The 15051-nt window shown below is 41.0% G+C and overlaps 1 protein-coding gene across 3 annotated transcripts in view; it reads right to left on the reverse strand.

Annotated features, from left to right (window-relative positions):
- frmd4ba (FERM domain containing 4Ba) overlaps positions 1-15051 on the reverse strand; it is a 43017-nt gene that overhangs the window by 12835 nt on the left and 15131 nt on the right. For all 3 annotated transcript variants that reach the window (XM_040115463.1, XM_040115462.1, XM_040115460.1), the window contains exons 2-11: positions 9776-9841; positions 9488-9582; positions 9155-9247; positions 8762-8846; positions 7250-7306; positions 6876-6898; positions 2660-2743; positions 1797-1862; positions 1222-1279; positions 616-702 (exon numbers count right to left, since the gene is read on the reverse strand). In XM_040115463.1, coding sequence (XP_039971397.1) covers positions 616-702; positions 1222-1279; positions 1797-1862; positions 2660-2743; positions 6876-6898; positions 7250-7306; positions 8762-8846; positions 9155-9247; positions 9488-9582; positions 9776-9841 — 714 coding nt within the window. The remainder of the gene's footprint in view (positions 1-615; positions 703-1221; positions 1280-1796; positions 1863-2659; positions 2744-6875; positions 6899-7249; positions 7307-8761; positions 8847-9154; positions 9248-9487; positions 9583-9775; positions 9842-15051) is intronic.

Here is a 15051-nt window from a genome sequence, read left to right on the forward strand (position 1 = left end):
CTTTAAACTCTGTAGGTTTAGCTGTTTTATAAACCCTATGACATCTCATTCCACTGTTGCTAATATTTGTCTTTACTGTATTTGCTCTTACACCTTCAGCCTTGTACTGTACTGATACTGCAAAATATTTTCCACATCTGTGTTCTTCTTTCTCCTGCCCAGCATGGGAACCAGGGTCTTTATTGTGGCTATTTAGTTTGGATGGATCATTAACCAGCTAACAAGAATCACTGAGCTAAAATCTGAGATTTCAACTGGTAATTTAAGTATTTCAATAGCGCTTAATAAGAAATACCAAACAACAAAAAAGCTAAAAACTAATAACTTTAAAAATAAGGAGTTTTAGTTTGAGTATTAAATGTCACTTTGTAAGAAAACCAAGTCATGTTTATTTATATAGCCCACACCCCATGTCATCCCAGAGGGATTTAGAACATGTACAGTATATGTATCCTTATTTCTTTGACATGGATAAGGAAAAACTCCAAACACACAGAAAACAACAAACAAGAAAATGTGTCTCAAGCATTGAATTGGCTTTGAAATAATAACTTTTAAAATGAAAACTAAGGCAATTAAGGCAAATACAGCGGCTTTAAAAAGAGGTTGACCTACCTTTCTTGGTTTCAGCTTATCCTGCAAATCGTATTGGCCAATGCCTTTGTAGCTGACTCCCAGCCACCACGGTATTCCTTGCTTGTCCTGCATGAAAGCACACACACACACACACACACCACACACCACTCATTAGAGGTAGTTTTATTGGTGGTAGTTTGAAAAAAAACCAAAAAACAACAAAAAAAACAAAAAAAAACAGAGGCCTGTTACCAAAGCAATTACCTCATTAGGCTCACAGCATTAGCAACACAAGAAGAGATCAAATACATTAAAGGCCTTGAAATCTCTGCTAGCCTGCCTGACTGAACCATTTTAATGCAACTGTTTGATCTCCTCCGACACCCCGATCTAAACGGGTTTGGTATGGAAAGTTAGCAGATGCGAGTAAAAGAAAAAAGTTGGGGGAATCACTTAAATCATGCTAAACTAAACATGACAGATTTTAGTCAGGAAATAAAGCATCAAGCAAAATGTTATAAGATTAAGTGAATAAAGGTTAGACTGATGTGTTAGTTTAGATGCAGAAAAAGAAATGAAGGCAACATGTTGACAGAAGCTTATTCAAAGGTTAAGCTACTGTATGTCTCAGGGCACCACTTTTACCTTCACTGGGTAATAATGGACTCCATATGTCGGCAAAGACTCCGCCAGAGCCAGATACCTTCAGAGGAAGAGGAAAAAGTTAACAGGAATTTAGCCACTTACACTTCATCACTGTCAACTGGTGGCTGTTGTACAACAGACAGAGTGGGATTTAAGCTACAGTCATTGAGAAGCTATAGTCATTTGCAGTGGCAAGCTGATCGATTTATTTTAGGGCCGTGACGGAGGGAGGGAGAGTCCATTGATCAGTTCAAGGGCACAAATCATCCGAGCGTAAATGACCCAGGGTTGCTCTGAGTTACAGTCCCAGGAAAAACATATTGGAGGGCTGACATCCTCCCAAGGCTGGCCAGCTGCCAACTCTAAGAGCACCTCCTCTAATTAATGACACATTCTGGCATGGTGACAGCCTCCTCTTATAACAACAGCCACCACAGAGCGGGCACATGAGGTTAAAGAGGAGGATCTGATGTAGAAAAACTGTGGAATCAGAGGTAGTACTGCATAAGGGACAGTTAATTTTGAAAACTCATTTTAAAACCATAAAGATAATGCATTTTCTTTTCATAACTTACTGCACAATGGCTTGTCCCCTGGTCAGTCCCTTCAGTTTCTTGTAATGTTCAATCACTTTGTCCTCACTGCAAATGGACAGATAACACATTTAATGAATAATCCATCAAGTGTTACACATTCCAGCCACAGAGGGATTGTTGTGAGAGGGCCTTTTCTTTGACACACATTCTGTCTGCTCATGCAGAAAATGCAGTCTGGCCTACTGGCCTGCTGATGGCTCTCATCCTCCTCTCCTGCAAATGCATCCCATTTATTTCCCACTGTAATCATCCCTTTTAATAACATAGCGAGACTGCAAACTCACTGCGGCTTAACGGACAGAGAGAGACGGAGAGAGAAAGAGAGAGACAGACATGCACATGTGCTCACCCATGCACCATAAAACTATAATTTTAATTGGGATATTAAACTCAATGTAGCCGCTTCAGAGGTTGCAGCAGCCTCAGATGATTATTAAACCATAAGAGAAGAGACAGGCAGAGGAGCAAGAACAGCACGGTGAAGAGACAGACGACAATCCTTCAGACAGTTGGTGGCTGTGAGCACCTCCCTGTGCTCTCTCAGTGCTAATGGGCAAACATAATTAACACAATCAGAGCATAAATTAGTTATCTCATCAATTGCAAAACCGTCTGCAAAGTACCAGGCAGCTCTGCATGCACTTACTGCCCCAAACTGCTCTTCTGGGGCAACTGCTTTGTACAACCAGATGTTACTGACCACTTAGGCGATTTGATACCAGAATTTTAACTTTATATTGTTGAGTGAGGACTGTGGTATTGGTTGAACCGCAATTATCTGTAAGGGCATGTAAAAACTTGTAAAGTCCCCCCCAGAGACTTCAAGAGGTCAGATATCTTACCAGTAATTGAGAGATGGGTGCTCCCTTAAAACTCTGGTGGGCAGAACTGGAAGCTCCTTCAGGTCTGATCTGGCAGTCTCGGCACTGAAAAAAAATGATCACACAAACTTTAAGAACAGCAAATGTATTCATTCACAAAAACAATGTTCTTTCTGGAGCCATTTGATTGGGGAACAGAGTTACTAATCTCTCATTTAGAGCTGGGAGAGATACAGCAAAGCAGCAAAATTACACTGTTGATTGATGAGAGCTATTACAGTCTATTTACCAGCAATGAGAATCTCTGTATTCAGAAATATAAAGGATCCTGTTATGCCCTTAAAATGAATGTTCCATACCGGCATGTGGACCTTAAGGAAGGTGAAGGTAAATGTTTACACAAGATTCTCAACCCAGTCTAAAAATGTGTAGAGAACATTTGACCACGTGTTTGTGCTTTCACAGTGTGGTTTGAATTTCTATCTTAAGGCATGGCAGCAATAATTCAGGTTTCCAAACCTTTAGAAAAGGTGCAGTGTCAGGATATTGTTTTCATCTTTCTTATCTATAAAGAGTAGTACTGCTTGCCAAGACTAAACTTGAGCTTCACTCATGTCTTGCCAGATTTCATTTATAAAAGCACATGCGGGGCCTTTAAGTCACAGGGAGTCTTTTAAGGGGCTTGGCAAAAAATCTTTTCAAAACTATCAAAGCCATTTCATCCAGGTTCTCAACAGTACTACACTTCACAGTTATCCTACTGTATGTACTGTAGGTAACTACAGTATATTGATTCACCTTCACAGTTCAGCCAGTGATCACATAATGACAGAGGCAGCAGGTACAGTTCTCACCCACAGAGTCATATTGCCAAAAATGTTAAGCACAGGCTTCAAGTATCATAATAAACACAGCAACTGGCCATGTTATCTGTGCAGACAAATTGTGGTGTTTGTCACTGTCAAGGTTTATGATAGTGAACTATGAGTCACTCCAACATCATGTAGGAGGGAGCACTGGGTCTACAGTTAATGCTGAACAAAAAGGGTTCGGGGTTGGCGGGCCAGTCCACTGGAGACCTGAACAAAAGCCATTCACAAGCACTTGGCAGCCTCTGGCTGTGTTTAAAAGTATTGTAAGAGCCCCAGCGCTTTTAGAAAACAGTCAGTAGCCTCTCAGGCAGATCTCAGATGTGTAGGTCAGACCATAATCTATGTAGTCTGATCTATTAGAACATCCTCACATATCATATACCTACAATTACCTTAACATAAGAAAAATATTGCCAGAGTTTAGGTATAAGACATTTTACTTTAAGTTGCCTTACATGAATGTCAATTTAACTCTAACGGAATTTAGCAGCTGCTAACATGGTAGGACAAAATCATAATCATCCAGTTATGTGAACCAGCTTACTAAACAAAAATAAAGGTGAGCCACTGCAAGGGCAGAGGCACTTGATTCACTCTTCCCTGTGGCTACCTCTCATAGGTTGACTGGATTTTGCTGCCACAGCACCTCGCTGTGTGTTTGATGGCATACATTTTATGGGGAGCTGGGGCCTGGCATTGTCGGGGTGATCTACTCCACAGCCGTGCTGCCCTGTCAGCAATCTGGAATTCATTACTACGTCTGTTATCTCCCCGCAGTCTGCGGCGTGGGGGCAATTCCTACACCCAGTACAGCCCAGCCCAGTGCAGCCTACTCAGTGTGGGAGAGATAATACTCATGTGTCAGCTATTCCACAGGGCTGAGATGTGGTGACTGTAGAGGGAGCACAATGAGAGAGCCTGTTGCTGTGAATGAACCACTAACAACAGAGGCTACACCTGCAAATAGAACTCAGGACTACAACTGTCTGGGTGTTAGATTAGCTCATGTGGATACAATCAGAACACAACTGACATTGTGTTAATCAAAGTTAATTTAAAATTATAAGCTGTTAATATATAGTGGCCCAGACAAATACCTGAAGCTCACTGTTGAAGCTGAATGCAGTTGTACAAGAAAAAAAATCCCCCCTCAGTTACTCTTAAAACTGTTTGTGATTATTAAAGACATCAATCAATTTTTCCTATGTTTTCCAGAATCCCTTTTATCAACCCCCAGAGAACAGCTTTAACACTCAGCTGTGGATTATCCCTGCAGTTGGTGAGAGCAACAGCTATAATGTGTGATTCAGTACAGTAAGAACAAGATGCAATGCAATATTAACATAGCACAGGGAATTCAGATAATCTAAAAGTATAATGTGAAACCTAATGGTGCATTAATTTAATGCACAGCAGGGGGTTGGTCCACACCACCACAATAACATGTCTAAAGTGAGTCCTCCTGATGCCAGGTTGTCTAACATTGGACAGTGGGTCTGGCTCATCCTTCTTAAGGAGGAGGAGGTCTCCCTAACTCCTCAGCAGCTAATCTCACTGCTCCAGGGCCCTTTGCTGATACAGTGTAGAGAAGACACTTTTATATTATATGCTTTATGAGGGGATTTACTGGGCCTGTTCTCTCATAGAAGTAGAAATAAAGGACATCACTGACAGGAATGAGAAATACTGCCACAGGACAGCGGGGGATGCACCAGTACAATAATAGTGTTAGATACTGGAGCCAGTGCTGTGATCAAGTAAGAGAATACCACCTTTATTTTGCCATTTTCTACACAGTCTTCCAAAGAAGGAAAATTATATTCCTATAATTGTTAAGTGGCACAAAACAAATGCTCTAAGTGTCTTAAAGCTCAATAGACACCATAATGAGAGTGAGCAGGGGAAAATAGTATCTGTGTGCAAATAAGAAAAACACAGCTTGATTTGGACACACTCCCATTCTCCCTGATTCTACCAGATTTGTTGGCAGGTTATTTTTTATTGTACTTACAGAGTCAGGACAAAGTACAGCCCATCCCCTCACACCTACATGAACTGAAAGTTGAAACTTCACACTACACTTCAGGGAAAAGTAGTTTTAAATCAAGACACTAAGGCATAAATCTGCACTAAAGCTGTAACGGATAATAATTAACATTTATCAGGTCAATCATGGTTCTAAATAGCAGGGCAGTTAATGAGCACAAGCAGATGCAGCCAAGTTTTGCTTTTCTTTTTTGCAAGAGAACAAAAGCAGTGGCTGACAAGGAGTCAAACTGCATTTTCAGCATTGCATATATCACCATTGAAACCATACATGTGCAGTTCCCTACAGAGCAGATATCTTTGTGTTCACATAATGGACAGAGAGAGGCCTTTAGAGGCAAAGCACAGGGACAACACACAGGTTGTGCTGCTTCAACCTGCTCAGCTGCTCAGTCAGACAGATCAGTGTTTATTAATGGCAGCCAATGCCCTTCACTCCTTTGACTGGCAAAAAAACCCCCCCAAAAAACACACCTTATCAGCAGGTCAAGCCCCTGAGAGCAAGGCCCACTATGAAAACATTATCTCCACTAGTGAACAGATTATGGAGGTTTAGCACACAATCTCCCACCAGTGTCATCCAGCAAATCGTGTACCCTTTGTCCATGTATTTGTACAAGTGTCACATGGGCTGTTTTCGTCAAGTGATGTGACATTTATGAAGAGATGATGCAATCACAACATGTATGGAAGAAAAGCTTCTGTGAAGTTTTGTTGAACCTGTACACATGTTGCATCTGCCTGTCGGCCTCCACAGACAACTGTGTGACAAGAGAACAAGTGTTCCGATTTTGAAGGCAACCTTTGGACCATGTGGATGGCAGTAAGCCAGCAGGGGGGGCTCATTGTTCACAGTTCAATATCAGCAAAACCCAGGGAATTATTAACTGAGGGAAGCCCAGCGTAAAAGTCTGAGTCTGACAAGTTGAGCATTAAATGCCGATACACAGCCAGTATTTATACACTGGCACTGACCAAACAGCCTGACAAATAAAACCCTGCTTCCTTGTCAGAGAACAGCAACACACACTCTATAGAGTGTGCATTCAATTTCAGACTAGTCCATAAAATGTTTATCGATTTTTCTGTATACCAATACAGCAGAAATATCAATACATACAGCTAGTAAATGTAATGTTAAAAAAAAAAAAGACAAAAACATTGTGTCTGTAGATTCCTCCCAGCTAAATTATCCTGCAAGGCTCACTCAAAACTTGTTTTAAATGAAAAGTTAACTTAGTGACAAAGACCCTTTGGGTAGAACTTTCAGTATTTCTTTCATTAAGGGCCTTTACGTTATAATATTGATAACTTCTTACCTGGTGTAATCTCCTTTGGCCTCCTAAAAAGGCAAAATAATGCAGTTAGTAATAGCATTATAAGAAATTAACCAGTATGCTAATGCTAGCCACCTGCACAATTGCACAAAGATAAGGTTACACCCTTCAACGTCAAAACATTTAATTTGACTATATTTTAACTTTTTTTAATGATAAACACTGCCTTGAAGCACAAGCTGGTTTAAGAGGGCAATGTTGATATAAAAGGGTCAGATTATTTCACAATAGCGTGGACCACAGCAACCTCAAGAGACAACTGTTTTCAAATGTTGCGTGCCCCGAACGTCTTCATTCACATTTTGGGTGAGTAACGAAATTACAGTCTGAAAAGCCTGCGACAAACTCTTTCTTACCTGCAATGCGAATGCGGCTAACTTGAAAACATTTTCACTCTCGACTTCGATGGTCTCCTGTTGTAAAAAAGAAAATGGTCAAATTATCAGGTTTTTTTAAAGAAACATTCACGCACAAAGTGCAGCCTGTCCGAAACACTTGACTTGAGAGAAAATCTTCCCGTCCCGTACCTCCGTCCCACCGTTACCGACTGAACCACTGCTGCAGTGAAAATATGGTGTTTAAAACTATCCGAGAAGGGTTTTTTTTAATACTGCTTTTCCGCACATGAGTTATCGTAAAATTTTCTATAAACGACAAAACAGACACTGGTGCTTAGAAAGCCTAGTTGAAAGTCCTGTGTGAGGTCACAGCCCCCATTGGTAAAGTGGTACGGTCCGAAAGCAGGTTCAACAGTCTCTGTCTCCCATGGTGACCGGTCTGCTCGCCCCGCGAAAAAAAAAAACTGCACTGCAACGTTTGCTCACATGCCGCATTCATGTGCTCCTCGTACAGTTCCTCGTCCTCGTTTGGCAAATAAAGTACCACTAATACAGTAACACACTTTTACGTGTATTTTTTTTTTTTTTAATTTTCCATCAAACTTAACACGGCCATAAGTACATACTTCGATTTTACCAAAGTTTCCAAATTGGTTACAGAAAACACTGGTAGTGCTGCAAGGCTTGTGTAGAGACTTTTCTTTTTTTAATGTCTATGGACTTTGGGACGTTACTATTTTTACTCCAGTGATTTACATATACACTCAATACTTATACCTAATATATTCATACGTCGAAATAATAGCCTGTGCCTATAAGTTTTTATCAAGCTGTTGTGACTGTTGTGTACGGTTTTTGTTCAGTTTGGGTGGAGACTAAACAGTAACCTGACGTGCTTGACACTGAGCCCTCAACTTTGCGTCATATGGTAGGTTTTCCAACAGCACGCGAAAGCAGCATTCTGAATAACTGCTTGGGATTGTGTGAGCTGGAGGATTTTTTAAACATGTAAATGTTGTGGGTACATATTGCTTAAACGAATTGCAGAGACACATATAACCATAATAAACAGCATATTATGAATAAAATGTTATAAGTGCTATGTGTGCACAACGATTCAGTATAAAGATAAAAGAGGACAGTGTATATGAATTCATTAAAATGAACTACAAGCTTTAGGAAATATGATACTTGTGCTATGTGCTAAAACGATGGACATTTCTTTAGTACATTGTTTTAGTAAGTCTTGTGTAATATAAACATAATATTGACTACAAAGTTACAGACGAAGTTAATCTTGCATGAACAACAATATTTTTGCAACATATTGATCATATGACCCTTTGACCATCAATCCCAAGCTGAATGAAACGATAGCTGATCCATAGTTGGATCTGGCATCTTCTCACAAGGCAATCAACAATTGTGTTCATTGATCCGGAACTAAAGGACATGCCACGTGTGGTTACAAGAAACAAAAAGAAATATATGAGACATGCTTTTAGAAAATGAATGCTTAAAAACACTTACATTAAACACTAAAGATTTCGCATTCAGGAAGAACAGCTCCACTGTTGTGTTCTCTTTCAAGAAGGTGATCTTCTCAATATAAAACCTGTGGAGAGTTTATCAGCAGGGTTCACTCGAAATGGAATGTCAATGCATTTTGCCAGTGTTTCAGCATTATCCCCAGACTTCATCAGGAGCAACATACTTTAGTGTGGCAGCTATACGCCAGGATGTAAACTGTGTTCCATCACTGCCACCTGCTGGCCTGGACAAGCCTTTAAGCTCGAAATACACCGACTTGCTTCTAGCATTCATTCATCGAAACACTGAGTTTTTCAATAGTATAGGCTGATGTGCCTGAGAAAGCACACCGGTATTCCACATTTGGCAAGCTTTTGAAGTGAGAGCACTCACCTCACAAGGAACTTGAGCTCCAAAGGCCCCGAAGTCTTGGAGAAGTCATGATCAAGGACTTTACGATCCAGCTGGAGCCAGTTATTCTGGCCACTGAGGAGGAATAGAAGAATAAATCATATGGTGGAATACTGTTATCTTTATGTTTCTCTCTTCTTTTCTTTCCTCCCTTAAGGCTTCCCTCTCCTTCTTTAAACAAGGATTGGTTCTAAATCAACCAACCACTTTAATTTAAAAAAAAATGTCATAAAATAACACAAACACACCCACACTACTAGGACATTGCACATATTTTGTCTTTAAAATGTCTCTTATACTAGGAAATGTACTTACGTGTCATCTATGAAGCACAATCCGAAATATTCTTTCTCCTTCAGGTTAAAATGCGAGGCCACCAAATCTAACAGCTCACGGGACAACAGCTTGGGCTTGGAGAGTTTAGATTAAAACACAGGAGTTTAGTTTAGATCAGTTGTACAGCGGCTAAAATGTGATGCACTTGAAACACAATGAAAAGTTACAGAAGAGGGAAAACAAGTATCTACGTGGTAGAATCCCATTACTGGTCCACAAAACATCTCACCGAGAAACAAATTGAAACAGAGGAAATAGACAAACTACCTGCACCAGCAGTTCCAGATTCCTGCCGTCGAGGAGGTGAACCTGGCAAAGACGGCCTTCGGTCATCTAAAGGAAAAAAGACCACATGAGACATGTCACCTAATGCAAGAGTCAGAGCACACTGTCTCCACCTCTACCTGTGCCTCGCCCCAAACCGCCGTCCTTCCACTATTTTAGCCCAGGGATGAAATGGCTGCATCTTTCTTGCGAGTAGAACAATGACTCACCTCAATGTCATGTTTGTCTTTGTGCTGAATGAATCGGTAAGGAGAGCCACGGGGCAAGAGTCCATATGGGACCCACACTCCAAAAGATCAAAGTTATTGCAAAATCGTCATCTTTATTTTGTGCAGCCGAGATATTTCAGCCATAAATCAGCTCTATATATGTGCACCATGCATTATAAAAGAGATATAAAGAGTCTGAGGTTCTTTTGTCATCAGGTCCCATACAGATCATTGTCTTTTTCACCCAGATAATACCTCCACTGCATCAACACTGGTCTAATGACAGATCATCCCCAGTTTTCCTCTCCTGCAAAGCAACCAAACTAAAAGACAATGAAGTCGTGCTGCATAGTTTAATTGAATTTCCATTCTATTGTTTAAGAAGAATAGTTTTAAGATGTCAGCAGAACTGCCTTTAATACAGGACAAGGTAGAAATATTATTATTTATATTATTTTATAAATATTCAAGTCATTTTTCAGTGTGTTAAGCTGTTGCCAACTGCTGTGTTTATATATAATCTATTAAATAAAGCCACTGTGTGAATTTTAAAATTCCTGACTCTGCTGCCCACCAGTGGCGACATCGAAAAAGACACTTTGGCAGACGCCGATACCCCTGAGTGGGCTGAAAGCAAAGACGAGACAGCACTGATTATTACAAGGGTTGTTTCTATCTTCTACAAACAAAACTGTATAGTTTTGTCAGAATAACCTGACAAATGCTGTAATCTCATGGACATCGGATACAAAGTGGCTCTAAGGCATTAAAAGTATGCCTTTTAGGGGCAATGCTGCAAGAAAGCTGCTTTCCTATTCCATTATTCTGTGAGCCTACGTTCTTAAGATCACAGTAGTAACAGCAGTATCTTACTACTGTTTGATCTCGGAAACACTTGGCAGAACCTCATTGCCAGGGGTGTGTGTTCGTGTTGACTTGATGCTGTTTGCTGCCCAGGAATGTGTCCCGGACGCCTCTTATTTCTCCTGCTTCAACGACAAATGTGCGGCATCCAACTGCTTGGCCTCTGTGGTGGAGAGTGAGGGTCATGTTGAAATCCAGCGTGACCGCAGGGCGGGAAGACACTGTCTGGCACAGTGTTAAACGTCAGTCTACGAGCAAATATTGTTCTCGGCACCACAACAGAGCTGTCATTTCACTTTTATACTGTACAAGCTACTTTTCCACTTTGTTGTTATTTAAGGCCCTGAACCTCAGCGAGATTTACGGCTCCGTGGGAAGAGCCTACTACTAAACAAAGGGTTTAATTTCCAGTCACGCTAACTTGGTATTATGCTAACTTTTGCTCTGGATTTCAACGCCATATCCACTCCTTCCACTGTATGTCCAAGTATGATGTGAGCTGCAGAGCAGGGACTTTTTAAAACTCTGTATATCAGTAGTTCACAATAGGCAAGAATCTTCAAAGAAAAATGGAGAAAAATTAAGAACTAACTTCAATAAAAACACACCTCTAAGTGATTTGCTTTGATAGGGAAAATTATCGTGCCTGTTAAATCCCACTGTTTAATCACGGATTAATCACTATAGTAACCCTTTCACGAATTGCTCTGGCTGTCCAGGACACAATCCTTCCAAGAGCCTATCTCTCAATGCTGCATTGTTGTTAGCCAGTGACATCAGATCATGGAGAGACAGACAAAGGCCTTTAGTTAGCAGTCTGATTTCAAGCTCACAGGCAGCCATTGAATTTTTGATTCACCTTCAAAATCTGTGCATGTGACTCAAAATCCCTTAATCTCTGTGTCTTTTCCCCATGTCAACGCAAAACCAGTTTCAAAAGAGTTCATAAAATATCACATGAATTGTTAAAAACACTCCCTATATCAGTGTATCCATATTCAGTTCTGTAAAATATTCACAAAAGCATTGCCTTTCCTCCACACCAGTAACAAAGTAGCACTAAAGTTTTTATAGACAATTTTATCCTGACAGAAACGGCTCTCGGTCCAACTGAAGAGAGGACCCTGGCTTCAGAGCGAGTTCTTTGATGATAAAAAGAAGGGTCGCCTCTGTGTCAGGGAGGTCATCCCCCTGCAGCCCTGTCATTACGGGCAGGGAGCCTCACAGTGCTCTTTTCACATGACCTTCAACCACTGACCTGCTCAGGCTGAGCTGGGCCCACCCTGCAGCTTTGATCAGGTCTACAACCTACCTCTTCCCCCATTAACCCTAGGTAACCACAAACCAGGTTAAAGTGTAATAGGATACACAGGACACACTAAATAAATTTACTTACATGCTGTACTTAAGTACATTTTGCGGTACTGGAGTTTTTTCCTTTTTATACTACTTTATATTTCTACTCTGCAACATTTCATATGGAAATAGTGCACTATTCACTTCACCACATGTATTTAAAAGATATTATGAAGATTTTTAATTCAAAAAACCATATGACCAGTTAATAAAATATACTGCATTGTTATTATACAACCAGCTCCAACCCAACCAGCTACAACATTAATACAGTCCTTACATGTTCAATTGATAATAAAAATCGAATTATATAATATTATAACATACAGGGGGAATTTATCATATTGAGTACTTAAAGTGTGAATTATACTTTAAGTAAATTTTGTTTCCAATACCGCTGCACTTAGGTAAAAATCTGAAGGCATGATTTTTCACTTGTAATAGTCTTTTCCTAGAGTGCTAGTTTAGATGTTCTTAATACTTTTTCCACCCATGTGTGTGTGTGATATGTAATTCTAGGGGGAAAGAACAGCGCTGCAGTATGTTGCTTAGAAATGAAACGGAACTGATGCTTGTGTAATTCTGGGAACTCTTTTACAGAGAAAAACAAGAAACTCAGGAGGTTGCTTCAAGGGTGACAGGTGTTCTATTCGCGTTCAAAAGGTGCCAAAGAGGGAAATTTGTGCTGGCTTACATGACACAGAACACTGTGATCTGAAAGAAACTGAGAGTAGATTACTTTAGAGAAGTAGACTTTACTCATTGCAGAATTGGTAAGCTAACTGTGTTGTAAAACATCCCGAAACAGTAAGAACGAAACGCCATCTGACTCCAAACGCATTTCCATGTTGCAGAATGCTGGGAAAAAGCAAATAACAAAGACAAACCGGATCACTTTCAAGTTTACACGGAGAGCTTGTGCGGAGGATGTGTTAACCGTACAGACAGCGCTCAGGTGTTCCAGCGACAATGCATTTCAAAGACTACTTTGAAAGTTCTCCAGCCAGACAGTGAGGTCAAACAGCTGGTCATGCCGCTTTCTAATGACCGCCATATGTGCTCGGAGAGAGACCCTTGCTAGAAAATAGGCTTTGTGACTCACCAAGAGGCAGCCTGTGCCTCCTAACAGTCATACAAATAAACACAGGCATACACTATACACATACATGAGCCAAGTGAGAAAATGTACTGACTCACTTCACTCAAAGGAAAGTTGAGGCAAGATTACAGATAATATAAGTCATAAAAATTCAATCATCTAGTAATTAATCGATACGCTGTCAAGAAAGCGTTCAGGAAAAATTCTTTTTTATTAAACCATTTATGCTACCTAACTGTCATACCTGGTAGCATTTTCCAATCCTGAACCAGGCTTCTAGGAAGCGTCTGCATGGCATCAGCCCACGGTTGTACCACCTCCTCAGGGTCTGATGTGCCAGGCTCCAGGCAAACTGGCTGCCGGATGCCACCAGGTCTTCCATTCCACGTATGATGCTCACAGCCATGGCTGAATACCTTTTTCTACTTCTACTGATCACACCTCCCAGATTCAGAACCAGGGGAAGAGATGATCTGCAGACCACTTTGTTTTGCTTCTGAGCAGCAGGCTGAAAAGAGCCTCTACACTCCAGCACGCACACACAAACACACACACACACACACACACACACACACACACACACACACACACACACACACACACACACACACAGACATACACACACACAGTCTACTATGTCTCCCCAGCTGATGTAATGTCAGTGAGAGTCGGCGCTCTGGAGAGGCAGGAGCAGAGCAGCGTGCCTCAGGCTTGGTCCTGGGCCCCGGTCCAAAACACTGCCTCATAGAGGGCAGGACAGAACCATGAGGCCCCTACTGCAGAGGCTCCAACTCCCCGCCACATAAACACACTTGTATACAAACACAATGTACATGGAAACAAACACCGGCTGGCCACTCAACCTCTAAAGTCATAAATACTTTGCTCTGTGACTCAGTGGTAAAATGGCTCTCCATCCTGTTTTGTTTAGTAGATTTTGTTATACTCTGTAAAATAAAGATAACAATATGAAGTAGCAGACAAAAGAGATATTTCATTTTGCTAAGCTAAGGCCAGTGACCTCATCTTTTATTTCACTGTTTTCTTCAGTGTTTTATTTCAAAGTATTTCAATTTCATTGTCTGAAAAAGGGTGTGTGGATGGTCTGACACTGGGATGTGGGAGCAATTTCCTGAGGAGACCAGACATCCCCACCCATTATATTCCACAGGAACACTAAAAACAGTCGGTCCTGCCTGGATCAGCAGGGATGGGAGAACTGATAGGGCAAAACTAAAAGTGAAACTGCGTGGAAAAACCATTTAGAAAGGCTCTGCTGTCAATACGTGACTCACTACCAGACGTCTTCCATCGCACAGCTGCAATTAATGAGCAAAAGTCGCACACAGGCCGTACACCTGACTCAGATAAACAAGGCAAAAAGCAGAAGAACAGATGAGGTGGAATAGCTCTCAGCAGCGACGTGTTGCAGTTCATCTGGAAACAATATCTGGCTGTTTGTTTATGTGACCCCAATTTCCAAGAAAGCCTAAGTGTCCACAGTCAACATGGTGCTCTTTCATTCAACATGATCAGCAAAATTGTCTGGGAGCAGGCCCACTGTGACCTCTAAATCTGAAGTAACGACACAGAGGCAGGATTTAGACCCAACGCACGAGAAGCAAACATATTAATGGAAATTTCCTCATAATAATTCCCAAAAACATAGCGGGTAGAGTAAATGAGTGACGCTGTTTTCTGCCTCCTCTAGTATTATTGAGGAGGCCAGT

This window comes from Xiphias gladius, chromosome 21 (genome assembly GCF_016859285.1).
Source record: "Xiphias gladius isolate SHS-SW01 ecotype Sanya breed wild chromosome 21, ASM1685928v1, whole genome shotgun sequence".
Taxonomy (NCBI): Eukaryota; Metazoa; Chordata; class Actinopteri; order Istiophoriformes; family Xiphiidae; genus Xiphias; species Xiphias gladius.